Below are 21,781 nucleotides of genomic sequence, written 5' to 3' on the forward strand. Positions count from 1 at the left end.
GTTGCAGACGCATATTTAGAACAAAAGCTATTTTGAGAAACCGAAACGCAACTGGCGTTTTACCCAAGGGGCTTGGAAAGATCAGAATGTCATATGTAAATGAGCATGAGGTCATTTTGAACTATGCCAGATTAATTCTCATACATCCGACCCTTGTTGGGGAGAGAGCTATGGGCACAGCGTTCACAGAGTAGCAGATGGTGCTGTGATACTCACCGACACAGAACTCTTCTGCATGGACCGAATCTGATGTGCATTGCTCAGATGCAGGGTGTGTGGCCTAGTGGTTGAACAAAGGGCAATCCAGAGTGTGAGATCTGAATGATGACAGAGGCCATCCCCTCTCCCCCCCTGATAAATCTGGGTATTTGAGGACCACACATTTATGGCTATGCAACCAGATTCTGGGGCAACAATCTGCCTAGATGGCACGGGATGCTAGAAAGACCTGTGCCTACAGTTATAGTACACATATTCATAGATCTAGAGGATTTGGTGAACTATATCCCACCATTTACCAATACATTCTCTTGTGAGTGGAGTGGCTCCCCCTCAGACGCAAAGAAGGTTGGGCTTCGGAACTCAGGGTATTCTACCTGGCCTCGGACAACTTGCAGAACCTTCTGGTGGAACCTCACAATAAGAAGGAGGAGATGCGTTTCCTTGATTGATGCCGATAGTCTGGGCGATGCCAAGCATAAAACTCAGTTTGCTAAGTCTGAATGAAAGCGCACAACATTTTCCATCGATTGGTTATGAAAAAGCAAAATCAGTAAATATTACTTTAGAGAATTAAAATTTTAAATGCAATTTCATTAAAAATATTTTTTCTACTGCACTAAAAAGACAATATTAAAATCATCTAAAAATCATCTAAAGCACGTCACAAAGCCGCACAAGATCATCTTCTTTCCGATGCCACATGTCATTCTAGCCTCAGCGCTTCCCTTCGGCCCCTATAAGGGATTATCAGTCCATAGTCAGACTCAGGATGGCTTATTTTAGCTGAAGCATCCTCCCCAAGTGTCCCACTTATGCCCCAGTGAGTAAACCTTCCAAAGGTATACCGTGAAAACCCATTGTTTGCTTGGCCTTTGCAGAAAGTATACTAGAGGGCAACCCCTACTCTGGCAGGGCCTCGGGTAGTATCAATGGAAACAAAGAAAAAGTGCCCCACTAGTAAATAATTTTTTAATGAATAGAAGCAATTTCTATATGTTTTTGTCATGTGTGGTGGAGACCGGTGCATTTAATGCCAACCTATTATGATCTGCCCCAATAGTTATAGGGGGCAAACTGACTCCAGAGTCTTACTGTTGTATTCAGAAACAAATCGTGAACAACTCGTTCATTTGCTTTTTGATAACCTGTAATATTCAGGTATTGTATTTTATTTTATTTTATACAAACTAAAATCATTTTCACATCTAACCATCAAAACAATGATCATCAGACATAATAAATTCAAAGACAAAATAATGCATGCATTCAATAAAACATACAGTGTATATAATTGGTCATGATTATAAAATTGGGCTTTGTGCTGGATTCACAAAAATGAAGTAGAGAAAGAAAAGAAAAAATAGAAGGACAGGGAAATATGATGACAAACAGCTGCCAATTAAATTCTTAAGCGAAGTCTAAATATCACGGTCCTTATTCTCAGGTTAGCTGAGCTGATGATTAGGACTTTTTTAAAGCTAATATTACAGGTTATCAAAAAGTAAATGAACGAGTTGTTCACAATTGTTTTCTGATTCAGTTTGCCCCTATACCTATTGGGGCACATCATGATAGGTTGGCATTAAATACACCGGTCTCCACCACACATGACAAAAACCTATAGAATTTGCATCTCTAGTCTTAACCTAAAATGTTCAACAAAATGTCTCTCTGTCTTGTGTCCCTTCTTAGATTTAAGTGTCAGTTCTCATTCACTGACAATCTGGCGGAAGGGGTTAAGTATCCCCATACTTCTTTCTTGGTTCTGGCTTTTGTCAGACCACATCCTCTGCTTCTCATCCTGGTCTTGGTTTCTTGGAAGACCCCTCCACTGGTGTCTCATGCCTGAATGCATTTATATATTTGGTCTAAGGGGCTGTAGAAGGGAAGGCTCTTTTCCCCCAAACCAGACCCCAGACGTTTCCATCAGGGTATATGCTTTTGAGGCTGGTCTGCACGTTGGATGAGGTGTAGTACCCCTTCTCCTGGAGCTCTGTTTCACAATATTCTGTCCTCCCCTACCTCCTCGACAAGCTGGCATAATTCCATGCCTAAGTGGACGTTCCCTACTCGTCCTTCTTCCCTCCTCTCCACTATTCGCCACCCTCTGCTTCTCTATCACCTCCTCAACATTTCACATGCTCATTCCAAAACCCCGCCTCAATTCCCATCTCTCAGGATTGTGGCATTCCCGCTCCTTCTTCCTGCCTGTTTCAGTCCCTCCTTGGTGCTATCTCTCCAGCTCTGAGGTCTCTCCTAAGGCCCTGCACTCCTCATTGTCTCTCTTTGACCTTTTGAGTCTCCTCCATGTCCTGGTCTTTTTTCCTCCTTCTTACACTCTTCCTCATTCTTGCTTGCCACCTGCTCTTTACTCTTGCCTTCCGACTTGTTACTCTCCCACTTCGCCTTGATGTTCCTTACTTTCTTACTCACCACATGCACCTTAATTATCGCCTGATCTATGCTCCTCCACTGCTCCTCCTTGGCCTTATCTCCCCAACCTCCTTCTCTCCAATCTCCTTTTCCATCCTACAGCTCCCCCTCCTCCTTCAGCTTCTGCCTCCAACCCCCTCATCCAGCACCCCTAAACTGTCTCTAAATATCCACACTCCTCTGAAACCACCCACACCTTCTGCAGGGTCTTGACTCCACCACTGAGGAATGTCCTTGCTTAACTGGCCTCTGATGCATGGGGTTTGTGTTCTGCAATGGGATTGGTTGAAATCTATTAGGCTGTGGCTTTTCTACTGTTATGTTGGTTCCACCCCTGTTAGCAAAGCCATGGAAATAGCCTTTTTAGCTCCTGTCCACCACCTCGGAATCCTACCCTGTGCATGTGCGGGGAAACAGCCATCGCAGTGGGGCATCACGGTCCAATGTTTTACACCATGTTAACTGCTTGTGAACTGGGGTCAGTAAAATGAAAGATTCTTCAGCGTTGTGACTTGCAGACACACAGTTTTAACCTTCTCACTGCTATTTCGGTTTGTCTAATTAATGTGCCTCCCGAACTAATGCCCCGACTTTTGCAGGACTGAGTACCTATCTTCTTCGCAACACTCCCAGCAATCTTATACAAGTATTTGTAAATATTCTACCAAGCCCTTGTTGAGTGATTCGAGATTTCATAACTTCAGGACATGGCATGACTTGCTGTTCACTATACCAAGAGGGGGTTGCGTCATATGGCACCTTTATAGCACGTGTGACCTTTGAAAGGACCAGACCACAGTTGGCACCTTGTGACAAGCCCCTGCTATATGACTGGCGTGAGGTAGGGTAAGCCAGAAGATCCTATCTGCACCAGCCCTGGAACCGACATGGCTTAACAGGTGGTAGCACCCAGTCCCCATGATACACTCCTCCTCACCATCCAAGTGAGGCATGCAACTTCATCACACTCCCCAGTTTAAACCACTGGAAAGGAATACAAACAAATCTAAAAGCTTGTGATTTTTCACAAAATAGCTAGTTAATTCAATTTTCAATGAGTGATTAGTTAAAAAAAGAAAAGGCCCTGCAGACTATTCTGCACTTAATTACTCACGGCACATAAGAGGGGAAGTCATGGAGTGAGAGAGGCACACAGAAAGAATGTTGAGCAAATTCAGGAGAAGGGTGTAGGTGGAGTAAGAGAATGGAGGGATTAGTGATTCTAGAGGGAAAGGTAGAGTCGTAAATTACAGGCAGGTAAAGGTTAGGCGTGTGTGGGAGATAAACATTTAGGGGTGCAAGAAGGACAAAGCACGGTAGTCCACTTTGCAGTTATCCTTTCGTATAAACAAATCTTCAATACTTTTGTTTTTCCAGGAAGCCATTTTTTACTGGATTCATTTGTCACAAATCTTAATTTTCATTATAATGCTCTTGTCATTTTCTTGCACTCTGGCGCCGCTGTTGGAGTTAGGATTACCAATGGGGTCATCACACTGATCCCATTAAAATATAGCTTGGTCTCAAGCAGGAATGCATCCTGGCTCCTCTCTTGTTCAACCTGTACTTAGCTGACCTGGCGAGGCTTTTATCAAGGACAAATCCTTTCCCTCTAAATTGGGCCAGAAGAGATAATCGCCAGGCTATGCAGACGATCTTGTCTTCTTAGACAGAAGGCCCAAGGGCTTGAAAACTACTATAAATTCTCTGGCAACATACATTAGTAAAAAATTAAATGAAGGGAAGTATACAAAAAAATTAAATTATGATTTTTGATCCTTTCTCCTGTTCCAAAAGGAGGAGTTGTGTGTGGAAGATAGAGGATCACACTCTGGAGGTTGTTTCCCACTATGAATAGCTGGGTGTGACCGTCGATCACAGGCTAAAATGGACAGCCCACCTTATGGGTGGCGCAAAATGATTTGCTACAAAACACAATAGCTTAACCTTAAGGTCTATAATTCTGATATACACCATGAAAATACTCCCAATAATCTATGGCACAGAAATCTGGGTCTAGCGTTACATCGGAAAGCTTAAGCAAATGGAAAGATTCTGCCTCTATTCACTGTTCAGCCCTCCCTCTCGTACACCTGGGGAACATCTGCTATTGGAATTTGGTATCAGAGGGGTCATCCCAGCTTAAACAAACACTGCCATAATCTATATTGGGGCTTGCTCAATTGTACACCAAATACTCTACATCTACACCAAATACTCTGCTCTCTGTGATAAACAAAATCCAGTTAGGGATTTATTGGGGCGCAACATTTGCACCTTACACAACAATAAATTGAGCCCCAAGTATGGTGCGAACGCTTTAACATTGACTCTTTAGTTATGAATAGCACTATGTTCAAAACTTGTGTTAAAAATGAGTTTACCAACATTGAACATGAACAAACTGCGGCCGATTGAGGTTGCAAGGCATTAAGTCATGAACATCTCATTAATCTGTCAATTCGTAATTCTAGATCGCTATATCTGAATGCATTCCCAGATAACTGGGTATTACGAGAATATTTTAGAATGAAATGTAATATTGTTGATGCTTTTGAAGTAATTGGTCATAGCGAAATGCACATAGACTCAACTGGACTTGTCCTATATGTGGTGCATTAGAGTTGGAAACTCTAAAACATCTTGTCTACGAATGCGGAAGTCTAGAGATTATTTGTTGGCAAACAACCCTGGCATATGGCAAACTTGAATTATGTATTATGAATGGGGCAAACATATGAGAGGCCTTTTTCAATGGTAATGACTTTGGCTTGATTTATCACTTGGTTAAGTACTGAATGTCAATTAAGACTGTACTTGCACTCCTATCCTCATAATCTGATTGATGCTTGACATAACTGTTTTATTAATTTTATTTGTTTTTTCATTCTTGTTGTTTCACGCTCGTGTCTAAAAAATGCCTTTTTGGCTTTGATTATACTTATTTCAAAAAAGATAATATTTGTGGCCCTTAATTAATTTCTGTAACGTAGATCCACACATTTACACAGGGCCCTCCAGACTTTTAACTGTTATGGTAGTATTTTCCCTTGAAGTTATTAAGAAACAATATACTCTATCAGAAAATGAGTAGTAAAACAGCAGCCAATACCTTGAGAGAGGGGCTGCATGGTCAATGAAATCCCTACAGAGTGAAAAATTGGCAGTTGGCCCAGAATGGACTCTTGTCACAGTCAGGATGAAGAAGTGGTTGTCAGTGCAGCAGCAGTGAGATAGACAGGTGGGAGGTGGTTTCCTTTCTTCACCTGCTGCTGTCTATGTGCCATTGATGACATTCTAGCATGATGTGATAAGTGGGGATTGGGGTCCCAAATGGGTACCAGGATGTAACTGATGAATAGGAGTTCAGGGAAGCGACATCCCCCTGTTGGTGAGAACACATGGTGGCATGCTTGGGTAAGTAAGGGCCTGTATGGGTCATTGGCTTGCGGGTCCATCTGGGAGCATGGGAGGTTGGAGTGTTGGTGGGCCTATGGGGGTGAGGGGGTAAGAGAGAGGGGTGTCCTGGGGTATGAAGGAGCTGCAGATGGGATAACTTAATAGTGGGTTAAGGGTTTGATCTCTGCACAATTTCTGAAAGAATGATCGGCCACTCCTTTTGTACACTAATGTCCTTAGAGGCGAAGTAAGAATGTGAACATGTGTACACTGCAGTAAACAAAGAGACTCCATTTTCAACTTAAGACCATGAGGCTGGAGGTGCAAAGTTTAAGACGTCTCATCTCAAATGTTGTCAATTGCTACCTTATTATGACTACAGTGCTCATCTATGTCATCATACTAAGTCAGCTACTGTCTGTGCCTTAAAGGATGCCACGTGCCTGCTGGATCAGGAAGGTGCCTTATTCTCTTGATCTCTCAGCAGCATTTGACTTGATAGACCCCAAGGTATTTATAAAAATATATAACGCTTAGGTATGTTTCCGTACTCAGGTGATGCACTTTATCAGTGTTAGGTTGCCCTCTGCTGTCCAATCGGCAAGGTGCACCTCTGTGTGCCCTTCCACATCAAACACAGCTATCATTTTAACAAACAGAATCAGCCTGGTTCTACGCTGTAACCTTCACCTTCCACTATCGCAAACATTCAGAATAATTTCCAGTTACTTCTTTCCACTCCCACTTCTCTTCACACAGAGCACGGCAGTTCCAGTGCCAAGAACAGTTAATTACCAGCTCAACATTTCAGTCTCTAAAGAGAGAAACACTGTAGGATGAATGCCTCCTCAAAAGCTAAAACTGAAAGTAGGTGCTGTAATTATGCTACTACACAATTTTATGCCACCACGGGGACCCTGCAATAGAACAAGGTTGACAATTGCACGTCTATAAAGACACATCATAGAGGCCCATTTAATCGATGGAACTTAGATACTGTTCTTATACTGCGTATATCACTCATTCATCTGATACAAATATGCCTTTCAAATTTAAAGGGAAAACATTTACCTGCACGTTTAGCCTTTTAAATGACCATTAATTAGTCACAGGGACCTATGCCCCCTTCCTGGAAGCGATCTGATATTTAAGAAGGGGGACAGAAGTGACCCTCCGAATTACTGACCGATAGTGACCTTTAAGATATGTTAGAGTGGCGTATGTTACACAGGGAAAACGGCTAGTTACTATTTATTTTTGTATGTAGTATAGGGGTGGAAGGCCAGGTTCCTGAGGGGTTTCTATTATCCTTGCTGGGCATACCTATCCTGTAAATATAAGGGTCTCCATGTCTGATCACTTCCCAAAGAGCTTTAAGTGCATCAGGGTCAGTCTTGGCACACATGCTATTCAACATCTCCTTCAAGCATTTGCCAGATCTGGTGCTCATACAGAAACTGATGACATTCTTTGGGGTAATCGAAAATTGGATGTCTATGTATTCCCTCAAGCTGAGTCCTGCACCAACTCACGTTTGACTCCTTTTCTCTTCCCTGTCGTCACTTCCTATCTATTGTTATGTTATTTTGCATTTATATAGCGCCTTATATACCATTGGTATGGTCTGAAGGCGCTGGTAGGTTGAACGCCCTTGGGAACCGAAGTTCAGGTCAGTAGAGAGAGTAGAGAGAGTCCAAAAGTGCGTGTGCGCACCAGGTATGTGTGCAGCTGGTGCGGAATTCAAGTGGTAGCTGCTTCTTAGCTGTAGGTGTGGTGGTTGAGAGATCAGGAGTATGTGTTCGCTCTGGTCGGCTTTATCCAGAACGAATGTGGCTGCGTTAGGCCTGAGGAGAACGCCTGGCTGGGGGTGTGAAACCAGCAATGTTTACTTAGAGTGATGTGGAGTAAGCGGGAGATGTAGATATGAGAACAGTTATACCGAATGGTGTCGTAGTATCTCTGTGTTCTAGATGAGTGGTGGTGTAAGGGAGAGAGTAAGCGTGGGGTGTGGTATGATGTATGTTTTCAAGTGTTTCCTTCATTCCAAAGCATATTAAGTATGTCACGTTGTTACGTGTGGGCAGGTCCGTCTATGCATTTTTGTTCATTTCAGGTGTTCGATTGTCCTACACATTCACGTCTTATTCATGTGCTCTGGTTCACGTTGCGAGCTCAAGTCTGACCTTCATTCTTCAGTGTGCTTCACACATGCTCTCATGTGTTCCATCCGAATGCAATCCTGTCCTTCTTGCGCATGCACACCAGTCTACCCCGCGCTTGTACTTTTGTCTGCTTACGCGCTCATCTGCTCAAACACTCATTCGCTCCATATACACATCCGCTCCATACGCTCATCCACACTACACATTCACTTTTTCGCTCTCCTCATTCATCCGCTCTCGACACTTATCCGCTCTCGACACTCATCCGCTCTCCACACTCATCTGCTCTCCACACTCATCCGCTCCCCACTCATCCGCTCCTCGCTCATCTGCTCTCCACACTCATCCGCTCTCGACACTCATCCATTCTGCACCTTCCTCCGCTCTCCACACTCCTCCGCTCTCTTCCGCTCCCCACATTCAACTGCTCTCCGCACTCGACCGCTCTCCGCACTCAACCGCTCTCCACATTCATCTGCTCTCCACGCTCATCAGCTCCCCATGCTCATCCGCTCCCCACACTCATCTGCTCTCCACATTCATCTGCTCTCCACGCTCATCAGCTCCCCACGCTCATCCGCTCCCCACACTCATCCGCTCTCCACACTCATCCGCTCTCCACACTCATCCGCTCCCCATACTCATCCGCTCCCCACACTCCTCCGCTCTCTACACTCCTCTGCTCTCCACCCTCCTCCGCTCTCCACAGTCCTCCGCTCTTATCGGCTCCCCACACTCATCCGCTCTCCACACTCAGTCGCTCTCCACACTCAGTCGCTCTCCACACTCGGTCGCTCTTCACACTCAACTGCATCATACATCTCTGCGTTCTTCGCATTCGGTCGCTCTCCACACTCGCTTCTGCGCTTTCCACATTCAGATGTTGTTCACTATCAACTGCTCTCCACGCTCCTCCGCTCTCCATGCTCCTCCGCTCTCCACGCTCATCCGCTCTCCACGCTCATCAGCGCTCATCCGCTCTCCACGCTCATCCGCTCTCCACGCTCATCCGCTCTCCACGCTCATCCGCTCTCCACACTCATCCGCTCTCCACACTCATCCGCTCTCCACACTCATCCGGTCGCTCTTCATACTCAACTGCATCATAAGTCTCTGCGTACTTCGCATTCAGTCGCTCTCCACACTCGCTTCTGCGTTTTCCACATTCAGACGTTGTTGACTATCAACTGCTCTCCACGCTCCACCGCTCTCTACACTCATCCGCTCTCCACACTCATCCGCTCTCCACACTCATCCGCTCTCCCCACTCATCCGCTCTCCACACTCATCCGCTCTCCACACTCATCCGCTGTCCAGACTCATTCGCTCTCCACACTCATCCGCTCTCCACACTCATCCGCTCTCCACACTCATCCACTCTCCACATTCATCCGCTCTGCACACTCATCCGCTCTCCACACTCATCCGCTCTCCAGTCTTATCCGCTCTCCAGTCTCATCCGCTCACCCGCTCTCCATGCCCATCCGCTCTCCATGCTCATCCGATCTCAGCGCACATTCCATCTTTGTGCTCATCCGCACTCTACGATCATCCACTCTCAATGTTCGTCTGTTCTTTACGCTCACCCGTTCTCCACGCTCATCCGCTCTTCATGCTCATCCGGTCCCCATGCTCGTCCTCTCTACTTGTTCGTTCGCTCTCACATGTTCTACTGGCCGAATGTTCATCAAGTCTATACGTTTGTCCGTTCAATATAGTTCTACGCCCTCGCCCTCTTGCTCTTTCCGGTTGAGTTCTATGCGCTTTTGCGTTTTGTTTGCTTCTCTTTATTTGCGTGGTCGTTAATTCTACACGTACTCATCAACTCAATACGCTCGGCCGCTATATACACCCAACCATTCTTCATACTGATTGGCATTATTATGCTCAACTGATTCATCCGGTCATCATACTTATTTGATCTTTCTAGTCGTCTGTTCTTCCACTCATGCACGCTTCCACTTAGTGTATTCGTCTGTTCTGTACGCTTCATCCATTCTAACTATTTCATTTATGGCATTCACTGTATTCCCTTCTCATTCATTATGTCCCTTTCATCGGTTCAGATCTCCTAAGTTTCTCAATGACTTATTCCTATTTTCTGTTTCACTGTTTAGATCTACTTTACTCGTTTAGGCCTATTTGTCTTTCTAGTTTACATTCGAGTTTATTTAGCTGTCATTTGTCGCTTCAGGTAGTTTGATGGGTCGGTATTATTGTGATGATGCTAGATTGGTTTTATGGGAAGAGCCAGGTTTTCAGTAGTTCGCGGAAGGACGTTAGGTCCTCAGTTAGGCGGATGTGGGGTGGGAGTGAGTTCCACAGGGTTGGAGCCAGGGCAGAGAATGATGATCTGCCTAGCCTGACTGAGTTTGTTTGGGAATTACTAGGAGGCCGGCTGAGCTTGATCTTAGGGTGCGAGTGGGATGATAAGGTATTAGTTTGTCTTGCAGATATTGCGGTCAGTTTTATGTAGTGCTCGATGGGAGAGGCATAAGGTTTTGAAAGCCACCCTACGGGCTACTGGAAGCCAGTGCAGTGTTTTAAGCGCTGGGGATATGTGGTCTCTTGGACTGAGCGCAAGTAGCATTTTGGCTGCCGCATTTTGTGCTCTTTGGAGTTCATTCAATTGGTAGGCATGGATTCCGAGGTATAGGGGGTTTCCGTAGTCCAGTCTGGATATAATGATTGATTGGACAGCGGAGACTCTGTTGGGAAATGAGAGGAATGGAAAGACACGCCTAAGGGTTTTAAGGTGGTAGTGGCAGGACTTTGAGACATTGTTGACTTGGCGCGAGAGTGTTAGGTCAGAGTCGAGGGTGCATCCAAGATTTTTCACTGTTTTGGAGGGTGTCGGTGAGTTGCCCATGGCGGGTGGCCAGGGTAGTGGGTGCGGAAGAAGGTCGGAGTTGCCGCAGACCATGATTTCTGTTTTGGAGGGGTTTAACAAGAGGTGGCTTTGGGTCATCCAGCGCTCTATGTTAAGGAGGCAGGATGCCAGGTCGGGTTGGGAGTCGGGTTTCGAGATCAGGAATTTTAGAATTAGTTGAGTGTCGTCGGCGTAGTTGTAACATAGGATGTTGTGTGAACGAATTATTGGTGGGAGGGTGATCAGGTAGAAATTGAACAGGAGGGCGGATAGACATGCTCCTTGAGGGACTCCCGTGTCGACTGGTTGAGCTTGGGAGGTAAAGCTGGAGAGTGTCGTTATTTGGTGCCTGTCTTTGAGGAATGAGGCTATCCATTTAAGAGCGGTTCCACGAATTCCTAGGGAGTGGAGGCGTTCTAGGAGGATTGAGTGATTGATCATGTCAAAGGCAGCGGATAGGTCGAGAAGGATTAGAGCGGCACATCCCGCGGAGTCTGCTGTCATTTTAAGGTCGTCCCAGATCGAGGTTATGGTGGTTTCAGTTCCGTGACGTGTTCTGAAACCTGATTGGGCGGGGTCAAGGAGATTGTTGGCTTCGACAAAGGCGTTTAGTTGGGAGTAGGCGGTTCGGTCAATGAGTTTGGCAAGAAATCTGGTGTTTGAGATTGGGCGGTAGTTTTTGGGCTCGAGAGGGTCGAGCGAAGGTTTTTTAATTAGAGGTTTGATGTGTACCATTTTGAATGCTTCGGGAAAAATACCGGAGGAAAGGGAGGCATTTATGATAGACCTTGCGTGTTCTCCTGCGCAGGTGGAAGCAAAAATGTCTTTAAGGGTTGTGGCTGGGCAGGGGTCTAGAGGGGATCCAGATGGTTTGCGGGTGGATAGGAGTTTGAGAAATTGTTCTGGTGATATTGGACTAAAGGATTCGAACGTTGGTTGAGTAGAGGTTGCAGTTGACGGGCTGGATGGTACGGGTGGAGGATTGTCAATTGGCTGTAAGAGAGCCAGTTTGGTGTTTAGAGTTTTTGTCCTTTCAATAGCTGTGGTGTAAAAGTGGAGGGAGAGTGAGTCACACAGTGATTGTGACGGGGTTGGGACGGTTGTATTACAAATTGGATTGGTGAATTCGGAGATGATTTTGTGGAGTTCTTTGCTCGGGTTTTTGCAGTTTAGGATTCGGGTGTTGTAGTGGGCTTTTTTAGCTTTCCGGATTTCGGCCTTGTACTGGTACAAGTGTCGGGCCAAGGTGGTCCTGCTCTCGTGGGTTTTCACAACTGTCTGTTCTCTTTTTCTCTGTGTCTCTCTTACTCCAGTTTCTGGTTGTTCTCTAATGGTCAATCTCGACTCTTTCATTATTCTTAAATCACATTGTAAACATTTTTCACTTGTGGCCTATCATTTATCTCTGAAAACAAGTGAATTATTTATTTTATCTCTGTGCCATAATTAGGGGCAGCTCTCCAGGTCCTGGATATTTGGTTTGATTTGATTTATTGTGCTTCTATGGACATTTATGCCAAAACACTTTACAAACATAATGAATAAGTAAATAATCATGATATGATGACAAAAAACACAGAAACAACGCAGATGAAACTGAGCAAATTGAATATCAAACTATAAATTAAATAACTTGATGGTCCATAGAAACAGTTCATAATGAATGCCAAGCAACAGTGTGAAGATTGCAAGACAAAATCAGAGCTCCCCAACACACACACACAGATGATTAAGCATGGATAGGGGGCAGTCTTAAAAAGGGTTGGAGTAAAATGCCAAGAGTCAGGAAAAAGTTCAAACTTAGATTCCAAAGTCTGAACTCACCAGCCTGGGATGTTGTCGGGTAAAACCAGTGTCAAGAACACTCAAGAAACATCCCTCACCACAGGCAAAACACCAACATTAACATGCTGCCTCTGCTTTCTGACCACACCTCTCACAACAGTGGCATCCATCATATTGTCCCAAATCAATAGCTCAGGAGGCCACAGAAGCGACCCAACACCCTGGTGGCAGGTGTGGAAAACGCCAGCAGGAACCATTTGTTCGCAGCCTGGAGCAGACACCCTCGCTGGGACAGGAGGAGAGAACACCACATCAACCATTGGACTGCATTTTCCAAGACTTGAGAGCAGAAACGCAGTTCTCCATGGTCTCCTTGCTTCTGCTCTGGCTCATTGGAAGTGTGATCCACTTGTGGCTGCATACTTAATACTGGGTTTCTGAAAATGTGACTACACCAACCATATCCACATGTCTCTTCACTAGCATGAGTTTTTAATGGGGTTCAGTATAAGGTGCGCATCTTCAGGGCCTGGGTCAGGGATGGGTGAGCAGCAAAACAAAAGACTGCTGGTGGCAATCATGCAACACTTAGCCGGGAGCTTTTTAGATTATACAGGAAATCCTCCCATTTCACTGTGAGACTTTTCTGATGATGAGCCCAGGCAGAACAACCTTGTGCCAGCACTGTTCTGCCCCCAACCTAACTTTTTATTTTAGCCTTTGGAAAGACATTGAAGATGTATCTTGTTGCTTGCACCTTTCTGATCTGTTATGCTTTATTATTGACCATTTGACCAGCATTAAAGTGTACTCCGATTTATTTTTATTGTTTCCAAACTGTATTTTTAGTAATGTAACGGAGCTCCTTGATGTCCATTGGGGCAAGAACATAAACAAAATGTATCACATACATGCATGTATGAAGCCAAAGGTATATGGAAGCCTTTTAGGGTCTCGGAGTAAGGCGCAGGTAGGAAATAGGCAGATTGAGTTGGTTGGCTAGTCCTCATCTGAGTTTACAATCTGTTTTTTAAATTGTATTATGATGCCCTCTAGAATTGTAGAAGGGTAATCATGAACAATGTGAACATTCCCACTGAGGGGCTGCCTGCTTACAGACAAGGAGAGTGTGCCGCTCAAGTTGTTGATAGTTGCCCATCTACAATTGTATGTGGGGAATGGACCCATCAGCATCCATTTTCCACTGCCTGCCATGTTCCTTTGAACCAGAAGTACGGGGGGAGAAAGCAGACATAGACACCATGTGGGGGGGGGGGCTAAAACTGGGATCCTGCCAACCTGCATCCACTGCCTTCTATTTTCACCTGCTTTCCCTCTACGCACCACCAAAGGACCATGGAGAAGATGCTGCATTTTACTGCTTTGAGACCATACCAGTGTAATTTGAATACCATACTCCACTGGTGCAATGGTATAGCTGCAGGATACAGCATTTAGACACATCTTTGTGCACTTATGGCTTCTCTAGGTAGCCATAAACAGCAAGTAAACTGCTCCCGAAAGCGATATGCACTAGGGGTGAATAATTAATTGTATTTCATGAAGATGGGTAGGCAGTCCTTTTACTCTGTCTATGTTCCTATGATATGGTGTATAAAATGTGTTTTAATATGCTGGACTGGATATCAGCAGTTTTAATATTTATGATTTTAGATATAATAGTACCACGAATTGACAAATTTAAAATTCCTCATGATCATTTACTGTGGGTATGCTGTATGCTGCATTTCTACTTATGTATGTATAACAAGAATGTTTTATAAGATGGGAGTTGAAATTATTCTAGGCTGCCTATTTGTCTGTTATAAGGTGTTTGAATTTTGTAAAGGTTTTATAACTGATTACAAATAAACATAATAATAATACTATTAACGATTAACAGCAAGTGAAGAGTGTGGGGTCATCACTGCTGATAGAAACCTGTTCTATAAATCCTTTCATCTCTCTCATGTCCACGACTTGTGAATAAATAATTGGCACAGGGACGTGGGTCTTACCTTGAAGACAAAACCGTCGGGGCAGTTTGACTGATCGTACCACAGGGCTTTGTACATGACAAGCATCAGCAGACAGGCCAGGAAGGCAACCGTGATTAGTATCAAGCCCGTCAGCTGGAGGAAAGAATAGAAGAACAGATTAAAATGTGCATACAATCTGGGCAAGAGGTCAAAACAAACAGCATCAAATACCATTCCCAATGCCTTCAAGCAAAGGTGCCATTCACAATGTCTTTTAGCAAAGATGCAATGCAGAGACAAGGAGTGAAATATGAAGAGCATTCTCCCTGATGCCTATTCCAGAAGACATCTCATAGAGCTTAAAACATGTCTGGATATAATAACGGCTGTATGTATCAATCCTCTATGAACTGTTTGCATGCAATAAACTGACTGCACATTTCAGGTCAGCTTTCCCTCTATAGAAGTCAGGCCTCCATTTCAGTAAATCTGTTTACAAACTGTTAACCTACTGTTAGACTGCACCATAAACCTACTTCTACTTTTACTAGTTCTAGGTGAAGGAGTGAAGTGGGATGAACAGAGTATAGTTTCAGAATCACTAAATGAAAATAAGCAGCATATATGCATCTATGTGTGGGTGGAGGAGGAAGTGATGGAGGGAGGATAGCTATGAACCGTGTGAGTGACACTGTAAAGAACCGTGCAGCAAAGGAAAATGGCCTAACATAAACTAATGGCAGAAAACATCCATACCGAGTGGAAGAGGAATTGACTTAAGGAATTTACTTTGTGTTGAATTGTGCATATTGATCGCTACCATGCTTAAACAGAATGCCATGTAAAATATAAAGGGATATGTTCTCTACATAAGAACCCCTCTGGGTCCCAAAACATTCATTCTGGCAACACTGAAGTTTAAAAAGAAATTTTTCTCAACACTTCCTTATAATTTGAATACCATATATAGAGAAGACGTATTTGCAGTTTAAATGGGACTTGTATTAAATAACAATCTTTAAGGTGTATTCTAAAGTACAACATTATGTCAAATATAAGGCCTATTGCAGCCAAATGGAAACATCACTGTATATAATTTCAATGAATAGATTTTCCTATGTTTCATTGTAGCCACAATAGTGTGATGTAGAGTCATACAGGAACTAACAGATAAATTCAGTTTTATTCTACCATACATTTATTTCACTTGTAATCCATGTATTTGAGATTTGAAGTGACTTGGATCAGTCTTGTGATTGAAGGGGGAGTTCGAAACATCCCAAATGTGGAACTTGAAACCCTTCACAGATTCATCTTCCCAGGCCTAACCAAGCTCAGGAATGCACAATAGCAAAACATGACAAGCACACACAAAGGCCATGGTGGTCTGTTTAAGAACCGGTTCTGAAGATTATACAAATAAACCCACTGCCAGATGTTTCTTGGGCTCTCGACTTCAAATGGATTGTCATGATTTATCAAATTCCAGACATCCCATTAAAACTCCATTAGTAAAGGTCAAGGAAACAGTTATTCAATTCAGCACACAGCAAGAAGAAATTCTGCCTTTTACACACATTTATAGCATACAAAAGGAGTATGCAGGGAATACACCGCCAATGGCATCTGTAACAAAATCTCAGAAACTATCCACTAGCAACATGAATAAAGAGAGTAACATGAGGTAAATCTTAAATGAAATGTTCAATCATTAAAATATTTGTTCAGTCATGATGCAATCTTGGGTCAACATGATATGTTTACATTTTGTAGCTAGACAGTATGTTAAAAAAAGGTATTGTGCCACATTAAGAATAGGCGAAGAATAGTATGCATCGGTCTCTAGAATCGAATTATGTTAATTTTATTAATCTGAAATGTTACGATCCAAAATGAGGCCACAAAACACAAATAGCCATTTTAAAATTAGGAGTAATTCACCTCTACCTTTCTGTGTATCATGGGACAAGGGAAACCACACCTCTGACAAGATCTGGGAGGAGTTAAACAATATATATTTGCCTGCTCATAGGGTTATGATGTTAATGGAATATGTGCAGATGAACATTGAGGAACGAGCTGGAGACGGGAGAGCAGAGTTGATACTATTTGAATGAGTGGCCCCAGGCAGATTGGAGACCAGTCCATTGAGAGTAGGATAACCAGTCTGCCACCATAAATGAGGGTTTGCTGAAGGAATAATTCCAAGCTGACTGAGTCCCCAATTGATTCGCCAGAACAAGAAGTTGCATTTCACATGGTAAGTTAAACCCCAAATAACATCAAACTGTCCATTAAGAATGACCAAAGTAAATCTGGGGATGTAAAGGCCAGGGGACTCAGGAGAATGCAATTTGAGAACAGGAACACAGGTACTGTATATTTAAATGCCACCTGTTCTCTCAGTTACAATGAACACAAAATAAGTTACTTCTTTAGATCCCAATTTATTTTGTATTGGGAAACAACATTTAACACTGAATGCATTTAGATGCCACTTTAATGCAGAATTGCCTTTGTAAAGCAAAGTACTATTTAAAATATAATTAGTGGCTTAATCCAGAGTAGAGTGATTTTGGATCATAGTGTGAGTCACAACACACTATTGTCTGAGTGATATGAGCATTAAATTAGCCAGGTGAGGCCTAGTCATAAGTCAGATGTTTGTGCAACAAAAATGAATATAAGGCATGAATCATATTCAATAAGAATTTTGTGGTGCTATATCCCTGCAGTCCCTTATCTTTGAATGCACAGGCGGACTCATGTGTAATGTGGAATGGCAGTTTTTCATTGTACATGTTACTGGGGAATAGTATATCTGCATCCCAAAATATGTAGGCTGAACAGAGGTACATCAAAAGCAGTGCATGCACATGCAAAGAGATTGGAAACAGGGTACACACAAGAGATTTTAAAGCTGCAAACATAGCTGTATTCAAAGTCTCTCTCACACACACAGGTATAGACTGAATGTAACAAACCTATGCTTAGTGAAAGTCACAGACACACATTCTGAGAAGGCTGCACTCATGTATTCTGATAACACAGTATACATGTGAGTTCAGAATAGAGGAATCCCTGAGTGCATTACTTTGAATTAAAAGCTACAGGAGACAAATGCACACTGACAATTGTCTACATTGAAACAATGTGCATGTAGCCAATACATTCACAGTCCCAAACTTATACAGGGGAGTTAGGTTGATTGTAAATGTATTCCTAATGTAATTGTTCAAGTAACTTTCTCTGATACCATACCATTGGATACTGGCAAAAATTGAAGGTTTTAAACACAGTTGCATCATGTTGGAATGTTATCATTGAAGGAACTGTTAGTAAAATAGATGCAAATGCAAAAGGAATATGTACAATGTCTAGTGTCATTCTGAATATGATATATATTTTGAATTGGAGTGATTGCCTGATTGCCAGTGCAGATAGTGAGATTCCTATAGGCAGGGAAGTTGGTTTTTGTTGATTATTGGTTTGTGATATCTAGCATTGTAGTGACCTCAGTTGTGAAAAGCTGGAGGCCATCTTATTTGAGGTTACTTTATTCTTTTAAATACATTTCTAGTTCTGAAAAGCACACTATTTTCTTGCCCAGAATTGTGTTGTGCGATTGTATAAATAGGGATGGGAGACTGGTATGTCTCACCAACGTGACCCTGGTGTAAACACACAAATATTCCTACAACATACTAGCGGGGGGTGAACATGTGACAAGATACAGCAGACAAATCCTGGACCAATAGGGATAGCCTCACAGATTTGCAAGGCCATCCACTCTTGCCAATCACTGGCAAGTGGAGAACTTTCAGCCATTTCCTGACACTAACCCTCTCTGCCCTCCTACGTCACCTATTTTTTTTCAGCTAAATCAGCAAAACACCCATCGCTATTCTGTATTGCAGCACGCAATGGAGAATTGGCCTCATCCTGACAATTGCGAGCAAATTCACCCACGGCCTGTGTACTGAAGCCTGACAGAAGCATCTGCAAGGGAAGATGGATGCTTCTATTAAGTAGTAAGAAGATGAATAGAGAAAGAATGGGGCAATCAGGATGCCCTGAGGAGCCTACAAACATCTTGCACCAAGTAAACTGAAGGTGTAAAGCAGATACAGTATTGCGCTCCTTGCCTTAGCATGATATTTGTGCCTCATTAAAAAAGGCTTCCAGTGTTAGTCACCAGTAGGGCTGGCATCTGAATCATTGATAGGCTGTACATCTTAAGTCCTTGGACAAGGCTGGTTTATCAGATCATCTTGTATTTGGGCATGAAGGAATCATATGATGATCTCATGTACAGATTCTGTGTCACACCCTTTTCTGTGCATTCATCACAGTGAAATCCCTGGGCAGTAGGGTATCAGACAGGCTGAAGAAAATGCCACTTTGCAGATACAGCACACTAGTCGTGAAGCAAGTGGAAACTGCCTGGCCTCCTTATAGTACATGGTAGTAGAGGGGAATGAAGTAGAGGGGAATGAAATCTCAAACGTGTCTCCACAGTCTGACGGAAAACAGGAGAAATCTGGTAGTATTTCGAAAAGGTAAAATTGTACAAAGTATGTTTAGTTTGTTTCATTTTACAGACAGTTGTCACATTAGGTATCGAGTGTAGCGGCTGGACAGCCCCGAATCAGAGACCAAATGGGGAATGGGAAGACATGGAAGATTAATAGAAACTAGATAGAGTGAAATGGATTGGTGAACACATGAGTAGAAGGTGCTAGAGTGTAGTTCAAATCAAGGGAGAGCAAGGGACAAGAAGACCAAGAAGAACATTTGATTATGGACTCAGAAAACAGCATCGGAGAAATATAGCAAGTTGGAGGAGTATAAAGAAGGGGTGCCGTCTGGAAGGCCTGGCAGGGGTGATAGAGTAGATGGGGCATTACAGGTTCAATCAGCGATAAGCCTTGTTTGCTGTTTAAACCTGTGTGAATCTAAATCCATTCATCACTATGCAGGGGCAGAAATGCTGTGCAGAGACAGCGAAAGTGCTGTCGTGAGCACGAGAAAAGAAATGAGCACACAATGGAGGACTCTGCAACTAACATCAAGAGATAAGATCCAGGAGACACAGGGGCTTTACCTGCACAGTCAACCTACAGCAGGGCAACAGTTCCTGCTCATTGAAGAAAATAAAGAGCATACAAAACAGGGTTATATGCAATGATTACCCTTTCAAAAATAACTGAAGGTTACGTAAACTTAATAAGATTAAAGCATTTCAAATGAAGAAATGCAATGAAATGAAAGCCGAACAAACTACATTTATCATTTTACTTATTTTTTCTAAAAAAGGAAAATGTGTCCCAATGTATGTATTCTGTTTAACCGCGTGTTACTGGTTTGCTATTGATTTAATAGAACAGGGTAAACCCCTGCACCCCACAACTCAACGAGGCATCCATTCATTTGCACTTAGGAATTGAAGGTATATTTTCAAAATAGGCAGGCCTTCCTCTTCACCCCGAGTACCCTCTGCACTTTTCCAATCCCACCCTGCTCTAACCAAGACAGACATTTCTTATTGATTTTCTTATAATGATTTTATAAGAATCTTATAAGATTTTACATGAATCCAACTTCAAAGTTATAAGATTTTATAAGCATTCAATAAGTGTTTCGGTGTCATGTAAGATCCTAGAAAGTTTTTATTATTGTTCTGAAAAACCCACTAATTTCTCACAAGTTCTTATAAGCTACTTAATGCACCACACCTGTCACAAGCTTCACCTGTGATGGACGGGCCTGCTCAGGCCAGGTCCCGGGGAATGCACAAGTCAGGCAGGGCTGACCCCTGTGTACGTTGCAATGCCCACACAGGAAAAGCCTCAGCTTTTTATTACTGCTTGGTAACTCCACCCCTAATTAGGGGGAAAATGCTAAACCTGAATTACAGATGACAGGCGCTTCAGGGACATCAAATGAAATGTGCTCCCAGCAAGTGATTGGAGAACAGAAGCTTGCTGGTGTAAGCGTGCCACAGCCTTCTACCTAAATGGCTCAGGTGGGCCAATGCTTCAATATGTGTAAGACTTGCATCGGACACTTAGATTCACAGCAGCCCTGCATCCACACAACAAGGAGATCCATTTTGTTAGTCAATGCCCCACAATGCAATGTTATGTTATTGTGTGTACCAGAAATTGTATGGCACACATCTGCGAATGATATGGTCTCCCAAAAATGTGGGTTCATTGGGGTGTTACTTTTTACAGGGCTCTGATCTTTCATACACACTACAGTGTGCACAGCATTGGTATGCTGTTGTATATAAGCTGTCAGTATTTGATTGATGCTTTTTGTGTTGAACATTGTTACCGACAAGTGATCTGGTCCATACTGTGACATTTTGTTAGTAGAGCTCATGTTGGGTATATTAATGTTCCACTGTGTTTGTTGGTAGGCCGCTGTCGGGCATCATCTTTGGTATGCAAACTCCTGTTCTTGCTAACTTAGAGTGTAAGTCTTGGTTGGGTTTGTGTCAAAGTGAACAGATGTGCATGTAGATGGGATTCTAATTGGTTTCATACATTATTTTCTAATGCCAAATAGTTAGCACTATTCCGACCATTATGTAGATTGCGAGCACAGTGTTGTGCTAATGTGAGTTTGATATTTAAGGCAGTGCCCTGCTCTTGCCATGTCTATGTGCTGTGATGTATGAGTGACAAGGCGGTGCATTAAGAAGTGCTCTGCTCTATTATGGGGATGTCTAGTGGGATGGCCAAGGGGCCAGGCACCTCCACAAGCTAGAGGATGATGGATGCGAGGTTGGTATGGGGAGTATTCACTGTACAATGCCATTTAGCCTGCTCCAAAAAGACAAGGGACAGTCACAAGAAAAGCAACAATGATACTGACCCTTTAAGAAACATTGAAAAAGCACCTTGTCTCCAGAAAGATCATTAACA

General features: G+C 43.2%; 1 protein-coding gene across 2 annotated transcripts in view; it reads right to left on the reverse strand.

Moving 5' to 3' along the window:
* Positions 1 to 21,781, reverse strand: part of CALY (calcyon neuron specific vesicular protein) — a 124,283-nt gene that overhangs the window by 43,008 nt on the left and 59,494 nt on the right. For both annotated transcript variants that reach the window (XM_069611063.1, XM_069611064.1), the window contains exon 4: positions 14,889 to 15,002. In XM_069611063.1, coding sequence (XP_069467164.1) covers positions 14,889 to 15,002 — 114 coding nt within the window. The remainder of the gene's footprint in view (positions 1 to 14,888; positions 15,003 to 21,781) is intronic.

This window comes from Ambystoma mexicanum, chromosome 8, assembly GCF_040938575.1.
Source record: "Ambystoma mexicanum isolate Mex_15411 chromosome 8, UKY_AmexF1_1, whole genome shotgun sequence".
Lineage (NCBI taxonomy): Eukaryota > Metazoa > Chordata > Amphibia > Caudata > Ambystomatidae > Ambystoma > Ambystoma mexicanum.